Source organism: Cucurbita pepo, chromosome LG07 (genome assembly GCF_002806865.2).
Source record: "Cucurbita pepo subsp. pepo cultivar mu-cu-16 chromosome LG07, ASM280686v2, whole genome shotgun sequence".
Lineage (NCBI taxonomy): Eukaryota > Viridiplantae > Streptophyta > Magnoliopsida > Cucurbitales > Cucurbitaceae > Cucurbita > Cucurbita pepo.
The window spans coordinates 1,064,846-1,086,029 of NC_036644.1; the positions used below are offsets into that span (position 1 = coordinate 1,064,846).

The 21,184-nt window shown below is 36.9% G+C and overlaps 1 protein-coding gene across 1 annotated transcript; it reads right to left on the reverse strand.

The window, feature by feature from the left end:
• Nucleotides 1–295: 295 nt before the first annotated feature.
• On the reverse strand, nt 296–20,655 carry LOC111799027 (protein SABRE-like). The gene is made up of 23 exons (XM_023682408.1): nt 20,305–20,655; nt 18,996–19,107; nt 18,179–18,442; nt 17,694–17,959; nt 17,361–17,580; nt 16,679–16,849; nt 16,500–16,577; nt 13,950–14,198; nt 11,129–13,234; nt 7,722–9,573; nt 7,412–7,512; nt 6,071–6,427; nt 5,527–5,645; nt 4,769–5,015; nt 4,047–4,271; nt 3,310–3,449; nt 2,770–2,842; nt 2,233–2,334; nt 1,984–2,124; nt 1,485–1,805; nt 1,242–1,409; nt 771–1,149; nt 296–663 (listed from the first exon to the last, which is right to left on the reverse strand). Exons 1-23 carry the CDS (start codon nt 20,373–20,375, stop codon nt 479–481), a joined length of 7,947 nt encoding a protein of 2,648 aa, XP_023538176.1. The 5' UTR covers nt 20,376–20,655; the 3' UTR covers nt 296–478.
• Between the last annotated feature and the right edge of the window lie 529 nt (nt 20,656–21,184).

Here is a 21,184-nt window from a genome sequence, read left to right on the forward strand (position 1 = left end):
TCTTATATGCATCTTTGTTTCTTCGTTTCTTGTTCTCAGTCACATTACCATTCTTTTTAAAAAGGATTTGGAGTAGACTATATTAAAAGAATATTAGTTAATTGTCACATTACCATTCTTTTTAAAAAGGATTTGGAGTAGACTATATTAAAAGAATATTAGTTAATTGTAGTGTAAATAAAGAAATCATTTTACTCTGATAATACTGATTTTTTTTCCCAAGAGAATAATAAAGTAACTGCACTTGAGAACTTAGGAAACAAACATTATTATTATTATTATTATATTATACCATAAATAATATATGAAGGGACAAAATTGGACTTCCAGTTGCTCAAAAATTTATGAGCTAACTGAAACCTATATATATGTATATATCTATAGATAAACTAGAAAAATGGGGCGGCTTTATTCTCCATAGGCCATCCTCCATTGTAGATATCTGGGCTATTATTTGTGTGCTCCATGAAAGGAGGATTCAAGCTTCTCTTTCATTTGTTGCTCCAGCTGCCATAAGCTCCTCTTTCATTTGCTCAAGCTGCAGCTGTTCCTGTTCAGTAAAATCTCCAAATGATGAGCCGCTTGAAGAATCGCTTTCATCATATGCGATGGCTTCCCTTGGGGACAACGGCAGGGACTCGTCCCTCTGTTGAGGAGATGAATCTGTGACATTGCATTTCTCAGTGTTAGAGACAGAATAAAGATACCCAGTATAATGGACAGCAGAGGATGGTAGAAAAAGAAAGAGAGTTGAGAAATGGGGGAGATACCCTTCTGTCTGGCCTGGAACTTTTTAGTGTGGCGCCTAATAAGCTTCTTTGCTTTAGTTATAGTGAGCTGCCGAGCAAAAGGCGAGAACTCAGCTTCAGTGTCACTCCAGTCACCTGGGAAATCACCATCAGCTTCTCCCCTCATTGTGCGCAACACGAATGCTTTGGCCTTGCGACGCTGATTGTTGAAAAGACCCCTGATTGATGTAACAAATCCGTCACCTGCCCCATCGGCTGGCCGCTTAAGCCAGGTTACTGGATTTTGGTCCGACTTTAGTACTAGAGCCCCTTCATTGTCGCTCAAATTGAAGTCGGTGTCAGGAACCAGCAGATTGGGGTGTTCCTTTTGAGTATGTGCTTTGTCTTTGAATTTCTTACCCTGCACGAGTGGAGGTGTTAGATTGTAAATAACTGACCTCAGTAATCTAGAATATAAACTCATAAGTTTAAAGGTGGTGATGAGAAATTCACCTGCATTCCTGTAACAGACTTCAGAACTCCCCAGATGATATGCTTTTTAACTCGAGAGAACAGCCTACGCCAAGTGCCAGTGAACTCAACACGATGAAATGTATCCATCAGCAGCTTTAGATCATTGACCACAAATCTTGATCCTTCATAGGTAACCAGCAACTCAACCTGTTTCAATAGTTCGTTGAGTGATTTGTTTCAATAACTAATTCAACGACAAATTTATAGACTGAGCTAACTAACCTGGCTAATCTTGATATTGTGGAACTCCATCAACTTTCGAGGTCTGGCTCTCTTCTCATCCTGAGGCTTAATCACCTTTTTCTCTTCGGATGAGCGACCAGCTGCTTTGGGAGCTTTGGGATCTTTCAATTTATTAGCTGATTCATCTGTTTGCTCACCAGAGCCCAATGGTCCACTTTTGGTAATGCTCTGCAAGACAAGTTCAGTAGCAACAGACTCGGCCACAGTCTCTTCCCAAGACCTATCAAAAGAAGATGTTCTTCTTAACTCGGAGCCTGAACTGCTGCCAGCATTAGACTTGGGGTTTTGTGACTTTGATGCCTGCATGAAAGTATCGGACACTTGATGAGAAAAGGCGCACGATACAAAGAAGGAATACAACTCATATACGATCAATACCAGCGATCTCAACAGAAGAAACCAATGATCATAAGATAATTAATTATTATCAGAAAAGAAAACTGGCCCCATGAGCCACAAGTGAGCTTAATAAACTCACTTGAGAGGATTCGGCGCTGGCAGATGCTTGACCACCGAGGGAGAAACCTAATTTGGAGAACATCTCTAACTCTTTTGATGTGGACACTTCACCTTTCTTTACGCGCCTTGAGCCTGCAGCCGTAGAAATTTTCCAAGCTTCCTGCAGCAAAAATTGAGCCACTCATGATCTATACTTGGGAAAACTAAAGTGGAAGGCTGCCTTTCGCCTAGGAGTTGAATCCCAAAAGAAACAAGGCCTTCAACTCACCTGCCGTCTCTGTGAATCTTGATCTTCTTCTGAAAAAAGGTACCCCCACATCACCCGATACATTGCCTCAGTCAAGTGAATTTTGAGGGGATAAATGTCTACCTGTAAGAGTAAAGAATAACAGAAAACAATCATGTACTGTGGATTAGATCACAAAATTATAATGATGAAGATAATTCTGCTTAATTGACATTTTTTGGGAAACAGAAATTACTATGATATTATTTTCAAATGTTGAAGTGGTTCATACGACAAATGCACCGGAAGAATTCATGATACAACAAACCATTCAAAGTAAAAGAGAGAAAAAAAAAGAAAAAGAGAATCAGTTGCTGCAACCCATCCACACCTCCTATGCAACCATAGTTCACTATATGATCATCCACAAAGCTAATGGAACATACAAGATAAGGTGAATGGAACAAGCTCAAAGGGTCCTTTTAGCTACTACCGCAAAACATCCAAATTGGCGATGTCATTGAATCAAACATTCTCATACTATGCATCCTATGGAGAAAACAAAAGCACTTATATTACCTGCAACATCTCAAGAAGTGAATTCCCATCCCTCGGAGCTCCCTGCTTTGCATGCACTCGAACCATGACTAATCTGCAGCCATTAAAGTAGATGCTGTAAATTTCTGAAGAACCACATGAAGCAATTAGTACCTAAATTAATTACACAAGGAAAACAAGGAACTTCATTTTGAAGGGGCATTCGAGTATCCAATATATAACAGAATTGCCAATCCCACTCTTGCATTTAGACTTTCTTGAAGTAAGTGCATCAGCCTTAAGGTCAACCAGAGAGATTCAACAACCCATGAAGGCGTGAATAATAACAATCCAATAGTGAACTTCAGAATCATCCATGCGAACAATAATCCATGTGCGGTTGAAAATAATAATCTCGAATCATCCAAAAGCAAGGATTATATGAGAACTTCAGAAGGAAATTAGCATGTTATCCAATGAAAACCAAATACTAAGGGGATAGGGATGTAGCCTAGACAGACTTGTAATACTTTCACCAAGAGGCAGGAGAAACAGATAAAAAAGAGCTGAAAAAGAACGTACTTTCCCCAGTCTGGTGGAGGATTCCATGCTGATAGAAGCGTGTCAGACTTGGCATTGGCCAAGCAATTTCGTATAACAAAATTCTTCGTAGTAAACTGAGCAATGCCAATATCTTTGTAATCACGGTCAAAATCATAAAACTGTAGTAACAGATGGTAACAAGTATTACTTACAATAATCAAGCATTACCATAATTGTAGATATATAACAAAAATATTATTGAATAGCATCCCAAAAAAGAAAAGAAAAGAAAAGGAAAAAAAAAAACCGACAAGCATTAGTATACATCAAGCCTGATCTCAAGCTAATTCACAGCAATTTTTAAATACTATTACTAGATTTTACTGTTGAGATTTCACCAATCCTGTAACCCTGGTTAATTTGTAAAAATTTGAAAAATCAAACAACCGTGATATTCTTGACATGAAGCATCTAAACCAACTAGCATAGTTGCAACTTCTTTTGGATAGGAAATATGAAAATGTATTATTAAAGAGAATCATACAGAAAGGAGGAGATGAGATATCCCAACCACACCATCCTAGTTGAAACTAACAAGAACTCTAGATAATAAGATATCAAGAGAAACTTGCTGAAAGACGAGCATTTTTAGAGTTTGGAACATTCAGAGAAGAGCATTTATAAATTCTTCTGCTTCTCTTTTTACTGTTTATATGTATGTTTGTGTATATATATGCATAGGAAATTTAGAAATGAAGGACTTTTTAGACTCTCACCATGTCATTTAGTTCAGTTTCTGCAAAAGGTTTACCATCAACAAGCATGCTCCAGACAACTTTGTCAATTTTCAAAGAAATCCGCATAGCATATGAAGGACTTTTGTTCTTCTCCTTCTCCATCAATCGTGCCTGAGCAGCTTCTTGAAGAGCTGCCCTTAACGATGCATATGCCGTTTTCCTAGATTTTTGTGCATTTACAAGCTCTCTCTTCAATCCTTGCACCTGGAAAGATGCACTTTGAGTATATATCTATCGAGTTAAACAATAAGGCATAAGAAGAGTAGGGTTATGCACTAGCAACCTATGTGTATGCAAAGAGTATCTTATAAGCAAAACGTCACTGACTAGGCTACCGTCACCACCTAAAGAATGTGCAAGGATGTAGATTGTAACTCCATAGAAATCTTGATTTAAGTTTTAATTTGAAAAAAAAAAAAAAAAAAAAAAAAAAAAAAAAAANAAAAAAAAAAAAAACAAAGGAAGAAAAGAAAGTATGTTCAAGGACGTAGGTTGTAAATCCATGGAAATAATGGAAGTTTTAATTTGTGAAAAAACAACCACAGTCAAACCAACACGCATGTTCACAAGCAGAGCTAAACTTTTTGCGGAAAAAGTTCAAAATCAAAACTAGTCTAACAACATATAAAAATTAACAAAATCATAATCCACGTTTAGAATCATAAAATGAAATAACAAGAAAAACCCAAAATGTTGCTCACCAATAAGGACTTTCCGCCTGAAACCATCCACATCTCACCATCTTTTTCTGGATTTAGGTCACTACCGTCGCAATAGAGAGACAGTTTTCTGATGTCATTCCGAAGTAACCTTTGTTCCCGTTCTTTCACTTCAAGGTTTATTTTTGCAAGTTCTACCTCTTCAACACCATCAGGGACAACCTCATCTGCTTCCTCTTCAACATCCTCACCATCTTCCGAAGGAAATGAAGGACTACTGTTTCGAGGCCTGAAATTAGGGGAATCAATCATTATACATGTACAAGCAAATTAGTCAAATAAAATTATACTGTTGCTATTATAAGAACTTTGCAGTTCATGTAACTCTTGTATAATATTAAAAAAAAAAACATAAAAACTAATAAAACAATTCAAATTATGGAAAGCCGTGGTTACCAATAATTTTAACAATAAAACAGAGATTCTTAAAAATAGAAAAAGGGTATCAACTCAGAATGCTAGATGATATATAATAATGACTTCTGATAAGAATTCAATAAAGGTAATGGCCTTAAGGCTGTAAGCGGTATTATACCTAGCTATTGTCTCTGAGTGTTGAATTAATCACATAGAAAAAAGTAAAATAAATATTGAAAAGATGATACAACAGATCAAACGTTTGTATGAAGTAACTCAAGAGGGGAAGTTGAGATGTAATTCCAGCTAAATACAGCAGCATATCATCATAATATTGTGATTCCAGAAAAAACTGATAGCATAGACATAAATTCATCACATACTTGGGAAGACGTGCAAAAAGAAGGTTTGTTAACACGTCAACCATAACTTGAAACTGACGAGAAGTCATTGTTGCTGTTATATTTTCAGAAGTGAAAGTAAGCTCTTTTAATGGCTTCACCTACAACAAGATCATGCAAACACATTAGTGGACTAATTAGTATGCAGACTAATCAAGTTTAACTCTACAAGCCAAATATTTAATATTCTAAGTCATCTTGATTTCATGGGGCCTTGATTAGGATCAATGAGCTTTTTGTTACTTCTTGTGTATTCTTTCATTTCTTCCGAATGAAAGTTGGTTTCTTCATTTATTATTGTTACTTTTTTGAGGGAATGGTAACATCAACAAAACTTTCAAAGAATGTTCTAGGAAAGACCACTTCCATTAGTTTTAAAAATTAGTTTTTTCTAAAAGACAAGCTCAAAGTAAGATCATTTTCTAATTACTCATATGTTCTTCTACATGTCAAACTGTATCCTTCTCATCATTCGTGGAAATGCGATAAAAAAGATAATTGAAGTAATACAAGATAAATGACAAACCTTCAACTCAGGAGTTCCACCCTTGTGCCTTGTGTATCGGAAGTACATGTTACAGGGCATAAACACTCTTTCAAGCAAAGCTCCAGTTCGCTTTACTTTAGGAGAACTTCTTAGAATTTTTGGAAGCCACTGCAATCCAGCCCCTGGGTCAACATCAGTTGGTGCAACATGAGCCTGAACATGCTCTAACATCACCGATAACTCCATCCGTTTCCATGTCATTTCAGGTTCACACTCTGAAATTTGCACATTTCCAGCGGCAAGAGCTTGTTCTATCATGTGATGGCCAACTTGGACGATTGAATGGAATGATCGTGCTAAAATACGCCCAGTAGCAGCAGCAAGCAAAAACCTTCCCTGTTTCAACAACAGAACAATATGAATCATCATTAAAAGAATATATATATAGGAAGAAAACAAAATATAACAAATTATAACAAATATAACAGATAAAATAAAATATAACAAAATATTATATATATATATAGGAAAGAATATATTTCATCAATGTGATGAAATAAAGAAAAGGGGAGAAGGCATCCCCATTTAAATACAATTCAAATGAAACTTGAAATAATTTACTATAACCCATCAGTTTAAGCTGTTGAGTGAAGCGGTGATTTTGCAGTAGGAGGTCCTACATTGAAACCCTTCTAATGTAATTTCCCCCTCGATTAATATTGAATTTAAGTTTTTGGGCCTTCCATAAATCTCTGATCTCACAAGTGAGGGAGATTGTTAAAATGCTTAAGTTTTACCATAACCCATCAACTTGAGATATTTGGGTGAAATGACGATTTAACACAAGAAAAGGTTCACTAATTCCACACGTTAAAACTGTTTTGACAAAATTTAAAGAATGGAAGGAATTGAAAATTCCATTCTTTTTCAACTGGTCGGAGTATAGCGGTTTAGAGAACACTCATGTATATAATCCAACATTCCGAAACTTCTCATTCTGATGATGGAATGATGACGATAAAGTAGCACAGGATAGGAATGCCAATGCATATATTGAGTTATAGTACTATAGCACTTTGAAGCTAGAGTGCATTTTTCATGGGTTAAATTACGACCTTTTCACCCCACACCAGAAAAGAAAAAAATGTAAAATCATAATATAGATAGACATCTTCCTAGTAAGTAATATCCATATCGTTGATTACATGCATGCAAACGAAAAATAATGAAAAAACAGTAATCACAGGTGAGAACAAAAACAATATCAGTTGGAATGATATTAGTTGCATGATTCAAGAATTATTCACAATAAAAAACATAAAGAAAAAGCACGAGGAATTTAATCCTCGTAATAAAGTTAGGGAGTCTGAGGGTACTTACGTTAGCTTCTTCTGAGTGAAGATTGAATTGTGGCCCTATGACATTCACCATGAAGAGCCGAGTCCCTTCATCCTCTTTGTCATCTAACTTCTCATCTTTTCCTGGAAAAAAGAAAAGTGTTACCTCTTATAGCCCACAAAACATTTGTTAACTAAACACTTGGATCAACTTTTTTCCAATATGACCATACATATCCCGGACACATGCTTCAGTCATAGCAATATTCATAAAGGTAGATACCATAATGTTATTGTTTTGATAAGAACTATAAAGCCACTATTTCTGCTATAAATGAATGCTCAAGATGTACCAGGTGCAGGAGATGATACGTTCTCCCCTTTATCTGTAGACGAAATGTTTTCTGTTTTAACGCTTTGCGATGTGGCTGGTTGCAATTCCAAAGCCTCTGGCTGTGATGTAGAAGAGGCAACTGTATCATCATTGTTAGGGGCCTTAGAGATCTCCTCATCTTCACACACTTGAGCTTTATCGTTCGGCTGGTTCTCCGCAAGTAGTTTCTCCTCAAGTAGTTTCCGCTGTTTATATTGTCTTGAAGGGGAAGGTTTTGAAGGTTGCAATGCCTTGGTTAGACCGCCAGCAAAAGAAGTAATAGCACCTCTGTTCTCAATTGTCCATAAAAGTTTGAGTCCATAAACAAAAACACGCTGGCAATTATCAGCTACGACTACATTGTATCCATCATCATCACTTGGATCAGATCGTGCACGTTCATCACTCTCATTCTCATTTTCAAACTCAGTCTTTACAGACAACATCTCAACGTTTCTTTTTCCAGCCTCTTGCCAAGCTAATAACCTAGCCGGGTCAGCCTTTGGACTCTGCCGCCTAATTGTGAAATAATCAGCCGTCACAAAGAATCCATCATCACGATGTTTTTCAGTTGAGCTGCTTGTACTGTTGCCTTTCTCCATAGGGACTTTATCTGTGGAAGCAGATTGTGAATTTTTTCTGGTCATTTGAACTGCTTTTGCAACACTGCTGCAATTTTCTTTATTTGTAAAAGCCTTTAGCATATGAAGATCAAGTCCTTGGTAGAAAAGATCAAGGTTATCCCGTCTGCATTCAAATGTATATTTTTGCTTGCCCCGACTGAGACCAATTTCATATTTCAGCTTTGCCATACTAAAAGTCAGTCCCTTTGCTGGATCATCGTCATCTAATGGGACATGTCTTATCTCAGGAGTAGTAATATCAATTCTTAGCATAAACTCGGTTATTACTTTGTCCATGGGCAAATTACCAGATCTTATAATCCTGGGAACACCAAAACGGGCCCATCTAGAGAAGGTACGGAGTTTGGTAGGAGGTAAGTAATTCAAAGTCCCAAACTTACTCATCCAAGCAAGATCATGAGCTCCAAAACTCAGTCTTGTAGAACAATTAGTTTTATCGATATTATCAAACAACTGTTTCTCACTCGAAGGAAGAGGCGGCCTAAAGGTGAAACTCCACTGAAGTGACAGAGATGTGGACCTAAATGGATCAAAGACTATGTCACGAGATTTTCCTTCAACAGGAAACGCATGTAGATAATGGTTCAATGGAGCGTCAGAATCACAACCCCAGATCATGTTTACTTCAAGGGTGAAAACTGGCGTTTCAAGGAACGGAACAGAGATGCCTTGAGGAAGTTTTAGACCACGAGTAATAGCCATACTTTCCAAACTGCTGGTTAAAATCCTGAATTCCTGGCAAGAAAGAAAGATGCGACCATCTGACTGCTGGATCTCCATTTGACCAGTTAATACTTGAAGTTTTTCAAGCTTTTCATAAGGATCGGCACTTCCAAGAATATTCCACCGTGTCTCAGAAAAATACAAAGTGATATTTCCATGAATGTAATACCTCATATCATCCCACCATGGTAAGCTCTTCTCTTTTTTTGGAGGCTGAATAAGTGGACCAGGATTACAGACACTAAGATTAGCCCTTCGTAAGGCCACAGTGAAAGCATAACTGATATCAGCAAAAATAGGTTCATATCCCACTCCAAAAGATAGCTCTGCCTTCTTAAAATGAATGGGCAAATTTGAATATGTCTTCATTGCAGGAGTTGTACCACTAGCAGAGCGTAGCATCTGCACCTTTCTCCATTTCCCAACGTACACATCTTGATATATTTGAGGTTGAAAACACGTAGCCTAGTTGAAGCAAAAATATTGTCAAAATTACGAGACACAAATTCATGAATTACATGTTGCTTTGTATTGTACACAGTTTCCTATTCCTGGGATAAGCACAAAAATAAATAAATAAATAATGTTAACATGTTAACCAACCATTCAAAGGGAGAGGGTCCAAAAAGAGAACAAGGTTTAGCTAAACTATTTTTATTGCAAATATTCAAGAAAACTCTAGTTTGCTTCTCTTTTTTTTTTTCATTCTTTGTACAGTTTCCAAATATGGCTGGGTAGGGAATTTCTTTTTCTTCTTTTGCGGGGAGAATACCTTTCACTTAAAATCAGGAGAACTCTAATTTACTGCTCCCCTCCCCACCATATTTCCAGACCTTGTAAAGAACTACTACTCTCTTTATCTTTCTAAATGCAGCAGCCTCAAAAAATAATTTCATGGATAAATGAAATTGAGGAAACCTCCAACAAAGGCAGAGTGAGGAAACCTCCAATTGACATATAAAAAAAGTTCATTTAAATTTTATTTAAAAAAAATTATTTTGGCATTCTGATCTTTCATATGTATTCTATTTTAATCGGGAAACATTCAGTATCATATTTATCACCTAAAATTATTTGTTTTGCTGTTAATTTTTTGTGAATCATTTTAACAAAAACCCAAAATCATTTTGAAATTTGATCTCTAACTCACTACATATAGTTGATTCGGGATTTCAAAATTCCTGAGGTGAATGGATGGCTCATGGAATCTTGAATGGTAATGACTTCAAAAGACGAGTCCAAATCTTGCCCTTAGTGCTTCTCTTCGCCCACTCTGTTTGAGTTGTGAGGAGTCAATTGGACAACTTTTTTTTTTTTTTTCTGCGTTGCTCTTTTACTAGACCTTGTTGGGAGAGGCAGATGACTACTTTGACATGCAAATTCGTCTCCCAAATAGGATCGTTGGTTGGCTGTTGGAGTTTGAGGGATGGAAGTTGAAAAGTAATGCGAGAATTCTGTGGAAGTTTGCTTCTAGAGCGCTTTTATGAAATTTGTGGATAAATTTCTTCCTTTGATTTTTTTTTTTTTTTTTTTTTTTTTTTTTTTTTTTTTTTTTTTTTTTTTTTTTTNATGTTGGTGACATAGGTATGGTAAAATCTTTTCTAACTACCCCTCTCCTTGATTATTATTGGTTGGAAGGCCGTTTGTAAGTAGTTTCCTTGGGTGGGGGCTCTCTCATAAGCAACAGCAGCTGGGAACAAGATACGTGCCAGAAAACCTACCATATAGGTGTATTCATTCTTGTTCCACAATGAACTTTCACTTTTTTCCAATACTATATTGCAAGAATGGGAGAGCTATATGCACATTAGTTAAATCCAAGAGAAGGAACTCAAAATTAAAGGAAAAATAATTGACAAACTCCAAAACTCATGCATGCTATGATGAATAACAATACCAGCCTACTGCCCTCCCTCTTTACCTCCCCACCCCCTTAAAAAAAAANAATGAAGAAATCATAACAATTGTAACCAAGTCATAAGAGTGTATATTGGTAAAAGTAAGCCAGAAGGAAAATTACCTGTTGTGCCATCACGAGACAGCCTTCACATTTACCAGAAGTTGCTGCAAATAGAGGAAATGGGTAATCTCTCAGCAGCACTGCAAGAGAGCCTGCATTCAAGAGTATATTTCTCCCGTAAAGCCGCGAGAATGGTATGTTTTCTTGCAGACAGACAGGATCAAGCCTCCTTAGAACGTCTATCATTCCATCATCTCCACCATCAATTTTCGTTAAGGAAACATCTAAGTCTGTAGCAGTAACGGACATAAGAAAAGTTCTGGCAGTGCTGAATTTAAAACCAGACTGGAGCCCTTCAGTACAGGAACCTGAACCTTCTGATGGCAATATATTCTGACAGGCACGATAATAAGATTGAAATGACTGTCTATGTATCTCGTCTCGCATTCTAAGCACATCTGATGGATTTTGTGGATCAACTTCAATGCCATTATAGCACGTCTTCCTTTCTTGAGGAGAATCAATTGTTTCAGCAGTTTTTGGAACTTGGTTTGCTTTAGAAATTAAATCGTCAAGAAATTTTAACCTAACAGCTACTTCATAAGCTTCATTTCTTATTAGCTTATAGTGTTCATCAAGCCATCCCTGCAATGGCTCCTCTTCTATATCAGCAGTTAACTTACGTATGCAAAACTTCAAACTCCCAACTTTGGTTGAACTAGCCTTTTTGACTTTTGAGCTTTCTTTCTTCATTGGAAAAATAACAGATGTTTTGGCAGCAGTAATAAGCTTCAAAGCTCGCAGCATATCCTCAACTGAGTCATCAATGGCCCGCAGCTGCAACCGGTAAGGTAAGCAAATATGTATGTCCAAACCTTGAATAACCCAGTCCCAAGTGGTAACTGGCACTTTCATATCACACGTACCAGCAGACACATTAGGAATACGTGAAATCTGCATTCGGCTACTTTTGAGTACTCTAGAGCCATTGAAACTAAGTAAGAGTCCTTCTAGAAGTACTCCTATACGTGCATTTTCAGAAAAAATTGACTGAACCTGAACAACTGCATCAACTCCGTCTCCAGCCTGTGCATAAACTCTTAACATTTCCACATCAACAGCAAATATTGATTCCTTTTTCTTCTGTTTCTCAGGCTGCCCAGATTCAGAGATGGTTTCTGTCTTTTGTTCAGAATCTTTTGTGTTTGAAGCATCTTCAGTAGATACGTTATTATCTCCCTGAACCTTTTTGTTATGCACGAGTAATTTCAGCTGTAGTCCAAGTTCAACAAGAGATAGCTGTACGTCTGGCTCCCATCCAACTGAAATATCCGTAGCACTGAAAAGCGAGCATACAGAAATCTCTTTGAGACCACCAGAACGCCGTACAAACTTAGCATTCTGCATGTCAAAGAATGTCAGTTTTGTATCTTTCCCATGTTCCTCCAAATGCGCCTGGTATATTGACCTAACTCTCTCAACTTCTACCTGTGTGGATTGTTTCTCCTTGTTCACACATAAACTGAGATGAAAAATATCGAGAGCTATGGAATAATTCACCCGTTTGCATTCATCAGACATCGTAGACATTACATTTGCATAACGGGGTGTGCCATCAGGATTGACGGTCATAACAACTTGACCACCTTGTGATCCATAATAGACACGTTTAGGGTCTGCAACAGTCATGTTCTCCAAATCAATATCCCCACAAACGGTTATGGAACATTTTTCAAGCCTGAGTTTTAAAAGTTTGGTCCCTTTCCCAGATGATTTAGTTGAACGGTCCCCTTGGCTTTGCGTAGTTTTCTTCCGGGAACCAGAGAATTGTTTAACAAGTGATTGTAAAATCATAGCAGTTGAAACAAGTGATTCAATACGCTTGAATGTAAAATAGAAACCCATACCAGTCACATCAACAGACAACACTAGTTTGCTTCTAAGACCCTCTTCTTCAGACGGTTCAATATCCTTTTTTCCCCAATCCAAACTTATCTTAGCTATGTGTATCAATGAACCTGAACTTGATTCCACAGTAAGGCTTTCCTTCAAGCGTTCTTGGTATTCATCGGCCAGGTGCAAATTTAGTTCACCAAGCTCCATATGTACTGCAACTCCCATATTTGATCTATTATTTGCGAACACATGAGAAGATTGTGAACAGCCCTGCGACAACATGAACAAATGAGCATGGCATATGCTCAAAGTGCTTAACTAATGGAAGATTAAATAATTAACTGAAAAATACGGTTATGTTAGATTGGAGTGCTAACTTAAATTCAGGAGTAAACCAGTCAGTTTGAAACTTCACTTGGCAAACTTTTCTAAGATATCCAGTGCATTAATCTAGAGCATTGGAAAAATTTTGTGAATATGAGAATGTGGTTTAAGACTATCCCACATCCCTCACCATTAAATCATTTTAAGCAACCAGTACTTCCGCCCCCTAAAACACAACTCAATCAACTTTCCAGTGCTAATGGATATAAACCAAGCTAAAATACCGGTAGCATGCACCACGTCGTCATATTCATCCATGTAATCAACCCTCAATGAAAGACAGCGCATATCTATCTTTTCTTTGGAAATAGATAAAGTTTGTTTGCATTGTTTTTCATTCTTTCAGTACCAGCGGGACAATTAAAAAGAAAAAGGAGCAAAGAGAGAGAGAGAGAGAGAGAGAGACGATTGCAAGCAACAATGACGGTGCAATTGCTTGCAAATCAAGCAATGAAACCTATAAAGGACGGTCATTCCTGCAGAATAAATATCTCAACATTTCGTCTACAAGGAATTATTGAGTTTTAGAGCACAGAACAGACTAGAATCACTGATAATTCTAAGATAAAAGGAAGACAATAGATCTAAGCACATTACTTACATGATATAACGGTGAACCACTTGTACTATAAAGCACAATAGTCATCTCCGGGGCTGATACCGTACATGTCCACGTGATGGCTTTGGACTCAGAAGACTTCGGCTTTTCAGAAGGCTTTTCCTTCTTCAGGACCATCTTCTTTTTTTTGGAGGAATGGAGGCGCAGCCATGGTTTCAGTCTACTTATTATTATGTTGCACCGAGTACCTCCCAACTTTAAGTCCACTTCAACCCTGATAGGTGATGCTGGCTGAAACATACAAGAACCATGCGAAAGAAAAGAAAAAGTTCAACCAAAATGACTCTTAATGGTAGGTGTCAGTTAGCTACTACAGAATATGGACAGACCAACAAAGAACAGACAACTCCAGCTTAGTAAATATGAGTAAAGGAAACTATATCTGCAAAAAAAAAAAAAAAAAAAAAAAAAAAAAAAAAAAAAAAAAAAAAAAAAAAAAAAAAAANAAAAAAAAAAAAAAAAAAAAAAAAGAACTGTTGCGTTGACGTGCCATCTTCCTAAAGGCTAAGCTTGGTAGCAACTCAAGCAGGTGGAAACACAAAGACTGGAGGCCTTCTGTTTAATGCCCCCTTAGCAAAAGGATATCTCGTCCCTATGGCCTTCGGGCTGTCTTTGTTTGGCATGCTAACACAGCCTCCCGTTTCTTATAAAGAATATATATATATTAATATATCATATGCATTGGCGAGCACATGGGCAATTGATCAAATTTGGGCTAAAAAAAGTTGTGAAAACTACATTTTCTTAGATCTGCTTCCAACTTCACTGTTCACATTTATCAACATATCATGTATCATACAGCTTACCCACATCCAGAAAATGAGTTGAAAGTTCTGCTCTGCACCACAATACTTCAATTTACAAACTGGGAAAGAAAACACTGCAAGAAAGGCTAATAATTCTCCAAGGTGGCGATTCTTTGACAAACTTTTTATTGATAATTGAAAATTTATTACTATTCTTGACAGCAAAAAGGTGGCGATTTACAAGTGAATTCTCCTAGAGTCCCCCTTCCAAATCAAGCAATCTTCAAGATAATTTGGAGCCACATGACATATTCCAGTTATCCCAAACCTTAGCAACTTTTTTCTTCCTTTTGAAAGAGAGACTGCGTATAATTGGGGGCAAGGTATGAAGGGAGGAGCATTAGACAATCACAGATCCTCCCAAAATCTTACATTCGAATATGCGAACAGTGAAATCTCAAAGAGCTTTAGTACAGAATGCTGGAAAGCCTTTGTAGTCCATCCCATCCAGTCCACGCCATCAATATTGGTGATTAACTCCCTCCAAAGAGCATCTCCTTTTTCAGCAAACCTCCAAAGCCATTTCGAGAGGAAGACAATGGTTTTGTATTTAATGTTCTCATTAAACTTTGAAGTAAGACACCCATTTCCAATTCACAAGATGGCTGCCTTTTTCATAACCACCTCTCTCCAAATGAAATCTCAAATAAAACTCTCATTTTTAAATGGATGCCCACAAGAATAGAAGCCCAAAAGATTGTGCACGTTGTGAGGGAGAACAAAAGACCTATTGATACACTCATAAATGTAGGGACCATTTGCTTTGTTGGCAATGATGTATGGTCACCTCCTTTTGCATTGTTCTTTGGGATGAGATGACGAATCACCTTTATACAAGCTCTTTTAAGCTCCATGGTCTACCTAATAATTGAGCACTCTCTTTTATCTGAGAGGTATGGAACCCATCTAGCAAGTCTCGTGATAACATTCACAAAAAACCTTAAAACGTGATGGAACTATGCAGTGCGGGTAGCCTTTGCCCACTCCTTCCAAAGGTTAAGCTTACTAGCAGCTCAAACAAGTGGAAATGGCCTTTTTAGACCTCTAGGACCACGGTAAAATCTTTCTGTCTCCGATCTCCAATGGCAACTCTCTCTACACATCCTTATATCACTCCATTTGGCATAGGAAAGTCTCCAAAAGATCAAGTTCTTCTTTGTTGCAAAGAAGACTAGTAAGTGCACCGAGGGTGGAGTCTCAGGGACAGCCCTTCTCCATTAAATTTTGCTATCACAGGCTATCAAAAACTAGTCAGGTGGACGTAGCTTTATTTTTAAATGAGTAACCTTTAGGAAGAGTACAGCACATCAGTCCTAGATAAATGGTGTAATATGAAGTGGTCAATCAATTGCTTGGAGCATATTTGAGGGTATTAAGCAGCAAAGAAGCTGAGAATTGAGCTTGATGGTTATCATGTGCTGCATTTTTGCATCAAACATCTTATAATGTTTGAATTATGGCCACTATGGAAGTCAAAACTTATGATCAACCATTTGTGGGCTTTTACAAGAAAGGAAGGCTATATTAGATGATATTAAAATTTCAATTGATGCCGCCAGAAAAAATAAGGAAAATGTCTTAATTTAACAGGAAATCATTAAGCTACAATTTGACAAGACAAAGACCAAACGTTTGTTAAAGTTGAATAAACACCAAAGAACACATTATGTTTATGCACGAGGTGAAGAAAATAAACAACCTGAAGTTTGTAAATAAGGATACTCACTTGTATTGGAATATAAACAAAGGTCACTACATCGACTTTCAGTATCTCCAGAAGGGAAGTGCTAGCCTCTCTAAGTAGCTGAGATCACACCAAAAACGGTTAAGAAAACAGTCAAGCAACATGATAATGTAGAAATTAATAACTGCAAGTTTCCAAAACAACAAAAGTTTAAACAATACATGAATCTCACTGAACTCCATTTGTAGATCAAGACGTGCAGTCTCTCCTGAATCCTCTAAGCAGGGTGATTTGATTATCTTAAACTGAAAGCCCACTATGTTGTTTTCAACAACAAGCTCGTGCTCACGATGCACAAACATAACATTCAGTTTGGGAAGGCAGAAGGAGACCTATCAAAGAACCACTCGCTTTAGTTTCACTTTATAAATCATCATGCTGTGATAAATTCAACCAGAAAAAGAGCTACAGAACTGAAATTAGTTACAGAACCAAGCAACACAACCCTTCCTTATTAAAAAAAAATAAAAATCAAATCAAATCAAATCAAGAAAAGAANGATTCTTTCCATACTGTACACTACACATATTTATCAAAAGCGAATCTATATCACAAAAAAGGGGCTCATACAAAACAAGGAATGAGCTATACTCAAACAACCAAAGGATTACAAGAAAGAGTACCAACGGAGATTAATATGTATAAAGCTGTAATACAAAAATTAATGGACAAAGAACGCCTATGTATATATATGCACATGAGGAAAATCTAGTGAACTGCTCTACTTTTATATCCTAAAAAGAAAACTTAATAAATAGAAAAGTGCCATGAGACTGAAAACCACTCAAATACTAAAATGCTTACTGATATAAACAAGATAAGAGTAGCCAATCAGAATACAACCTTTTCTGGGAAAACAGAGGTATACTTCGAAAGAGATGCAAGTGGTTGCTTCTTCTGGGGCTTCACTGTAGGTTGAGAATCAGCAGTTGACTCTACAGTTTTATCAGAAGGAAAAGAAGAGTCCGTTTCCTTCTTGCTTTTTGAAAATAGCTCCTCATTCAAGTTTAAATTGACCTCTCCAAAAGCGATATCAATATTCTTAACACTTATACCAGCTTCCCTAAGTCACAAAATAAAATAAAATAAAATAAAAATGTAAGCTTTCTTCACAATAATGAGAATCAAACACCAAAAGAAAACCACAAATGATAGGAAAATGGCAAATGGAAGCACCTGTCGGGTCCAAATTCACTAGACACAGAAAATTCTTCACAAATAAAAGGAGCAGAAGATTTATCCGTAGTGGCAAAAGATGAATCGACAGCAGATATACATCCCTCACTTTTCAAGTTGGATGATTGTTCACAACTCACTCGTGGTTCACCAAGATGCACAGATATGGGCAATATTTGTAACCTGAAAACTAAATTTGCTGCTTCTCCACCACTTTTAGATATGTCAATGCTCAAATCCTTTACTTCAATGGTAGCTTTGGGAGTCTGCAATGTTCAAGATCCAATTGCACAAACAAAAAGGAGAAAAAGAAACTATAAGAGTAACAAATTAACCAAAACTAGTATTAATAGAAGACAAAAAGGCACAAATAATCAATTCTAGAACGTTCTAGCTAAAAATATATCAGGACCTTTAAGAATCATGTGTTTCAACCTAAAAATCGTAAAGAACATTGCAAACATTAGTCTCAGAACTTTGCATACCTTTAGAACCAAATCTGTTATTGAAACTGACAAATATCTTGCAATATTGGCTACAACCATCAACTTTCCTTTGCCTTTAGGGCGGGAACTCCGAGGCTTAGACGACTTTGGCACACCTTTAACTGAAGGCCTCATAGTAACTTTTAAGTCACATATCAATATCTGTAGCTTCGGATCCCTAGAAATAATGCCCACGCCAATTTTGACAAGGGACTGGCGCAAACTCAATTTAATTTCACCGACTGATATTGATTCAATTGGACCCTGAAGTTAAAATGAGATAACAATAAAAATCTCACAATTCTATCTGAGCAATGATCTCCTAATATAGTAGAGTCACAGGAAAAAAGAAATCCATCTGCATTGCAGAATGTCCAACTTAGCAAGCAGTGATGTCACTGTTTTTGGGAACCTTCATATAATGCATTTTAAACTTTTTTGGACTGGATGGTCAAGAACCACATCAAATTAATGACACCTCCTCTAAACTCTTTTTTTTTTTAAGAAAAAATCTGATAGAAAAGCTTCACTTGTAGACCATTAGGCAAAACTAAATAATTCAAATAAATTAAGATTGAATTAACCATATTTGTTCAGATTTGACAATAGAACCCTCCCCAGATTTCTTAACCAATGCACACATGCACAAAGCTAGACGTGAGGGCAGAAGGCTAATGCCTGTTACTAATACTAGCATATTCTCGAAAGGGCATGAGGCTTTCCAAGAGCATGTTGTTTTTCTTGAATCCCTAGACTTTACAAAATCATATAATTAAATATTAAATGAAATTTTAAAGCTTCCAAATATAAATGAAACCTTCCGGAACTTGATCACAACATCCTTTAAAGATTTCCACCCTCCAACACGAAATGCTACTGATGCTCCAACAACCTTGCTCAAAATCAAAGCCACCAATCTAGAAGCAAACCTGAAAAACAATAGAAGTTTTATTGCTATGAGGAATAAGAATCCCTTAGAATCCAAATTGAGATAATCAATATTGACGGAATCTTAAAGAATGCTTATCTGTCTATTGAGAACTGGAATAGAATCATAAGATCGTGGAGAGATCAAAACAATTAAATATAACCACAAATCAGTAACAGAATTGTCACATGACAGATGGATAAATTTCTATAAATGACAAAACCTTATTCCTCGCTCAGGACTCCACTAGCATCACTATTCTGAATGCCATGCTTAATTATTTCCATTATCTACTTGTGTGTCTGAATCTAGCTAGCTTCCACTAAACATATATACCAAAAGATTCTTCTACAGAGAGCTCGATGCAGTCAAATGATGTCAACTACTCATCCTCTGATATATGTTCGAACTGGAGGACTTTTAGGACGTTTCTAGTTTTTTCCCCCTTTTATTATATTTTTGTCCTTTGTCTACAGTTCCTATAGTTGGGACTTTTGTACTTCACTTTTTAATCATGTTTTGTTTCTTGTTCAAAAGAAATAAAAGATCAATCCATTTCTTAAGGAGCCTAAATTACTTCTCATACATGCTTGTACAAATGTTACGTGTAGGAGGATCAAACTTTGACTTGATTTTTTCATCCAAGCAGTTTGGTGGGTTCTGATCTGGGAGGTGTTATTTGATGACTTTGAAGTTGGTTTCCTTAACATCTTAGAAAGAACTGCTTAATCTTAATTGTGATTGATGTTCAATGTGTCCTTTCTTCGGAATTTTTTTGGGCTGTTTTTCCTATCTCAGAATAGAAGTTTGTATTGGTTTCCTTCCATCAACGAAAAGCATTGTTTCATTTAACTACCCAACCCATAGGCCTTCCTTTTTTATGCGAGAAATTCAGCTTGTATTGCAAAGTTCAGGAGCCCCGCCATATGACAAGCTAAAAAGGACATATCTACTCCCTCGCATTTTATGCCGGATAAATGAATCAACAATATGTCTCAATGACATCCCCCACCCTTACCAAACCAGAGGAAAAAGACATACGTATTATAGAGTCTACTTGAAAAATAAGAACAGTAATAAACAACTGAATCAACCAATATCCGTAAAGTGCAATGGCATTTAGCGTACGAAGAAAACGAAATCGACCGACACGATCAGGTAGAAACCAGTGAACCACAAATGTAATTCAGGTACTCACATGAAAATCAGCCATAGTATAATCAAAACGATGAAGAATCCGAATAGAAACTTGAAAGACGGAACCGCCATGGCTGATAGAGAGAGTGGTGGAATCGGAAAAGGCGTGGGAGAGTATCAGGTGATCAAATTCCGACGAATTAAGCAGAGTGCAACGAGTGCACATAACTTGATGTCAAAACGTAAACATCAGATAATTAAATCCTAGAACTGAAGTCCAAAATTGAGGAACAATCCAGTATACGACTGAGTCTTCACGGCGAGGAGATCGGAAGTTTTCCATTAATAGGATTGGCAGAGATCCGATCCGTGAAGTGCTCGGTGATCAGAGAAATGGACTGGTTAGCCTTCTCCTTTCCTCTTCTTTTTTTTCGGCGGTTTGATTGTTCTTACGACGAAAATATGTGGGGCGGGAGAGGGAGAGGTGGGGATCGGATACGGTTAGAGTACGGTATGTCCGTGTGCTCCGAGGTCTGAAAATCGGGAAAAGTGCTGAATTTGTCGACGTGGAGGATATTAAATGGGCCACGTGTCCTGCTCAGACAGTGAGGGATGGATTCGTTTGTCAACGGCGAGTTTGGAAGTTGAGATTTCGTGGCGGGAACCTTCTTTACCCGCTGCTTCCCCATATACTCCATCAACTCGCCGCCAAATTACATTCATAATATATATTATATTTTATATTTTTTAAAAAATTATAAATTAATTTCAAATCCAATTTTTATGCAAGTTAATATATATATATATTAGTACTAAAGTTATAATAGTTTATTAAATGTAATTGATTCATACAATATTTTCTTATTTTTTAAAACAAAAATGTATTAGAATCATAAGATAAAAATGGCTAGTTGTTATAAAAATTAATAATTAAAAAGAGT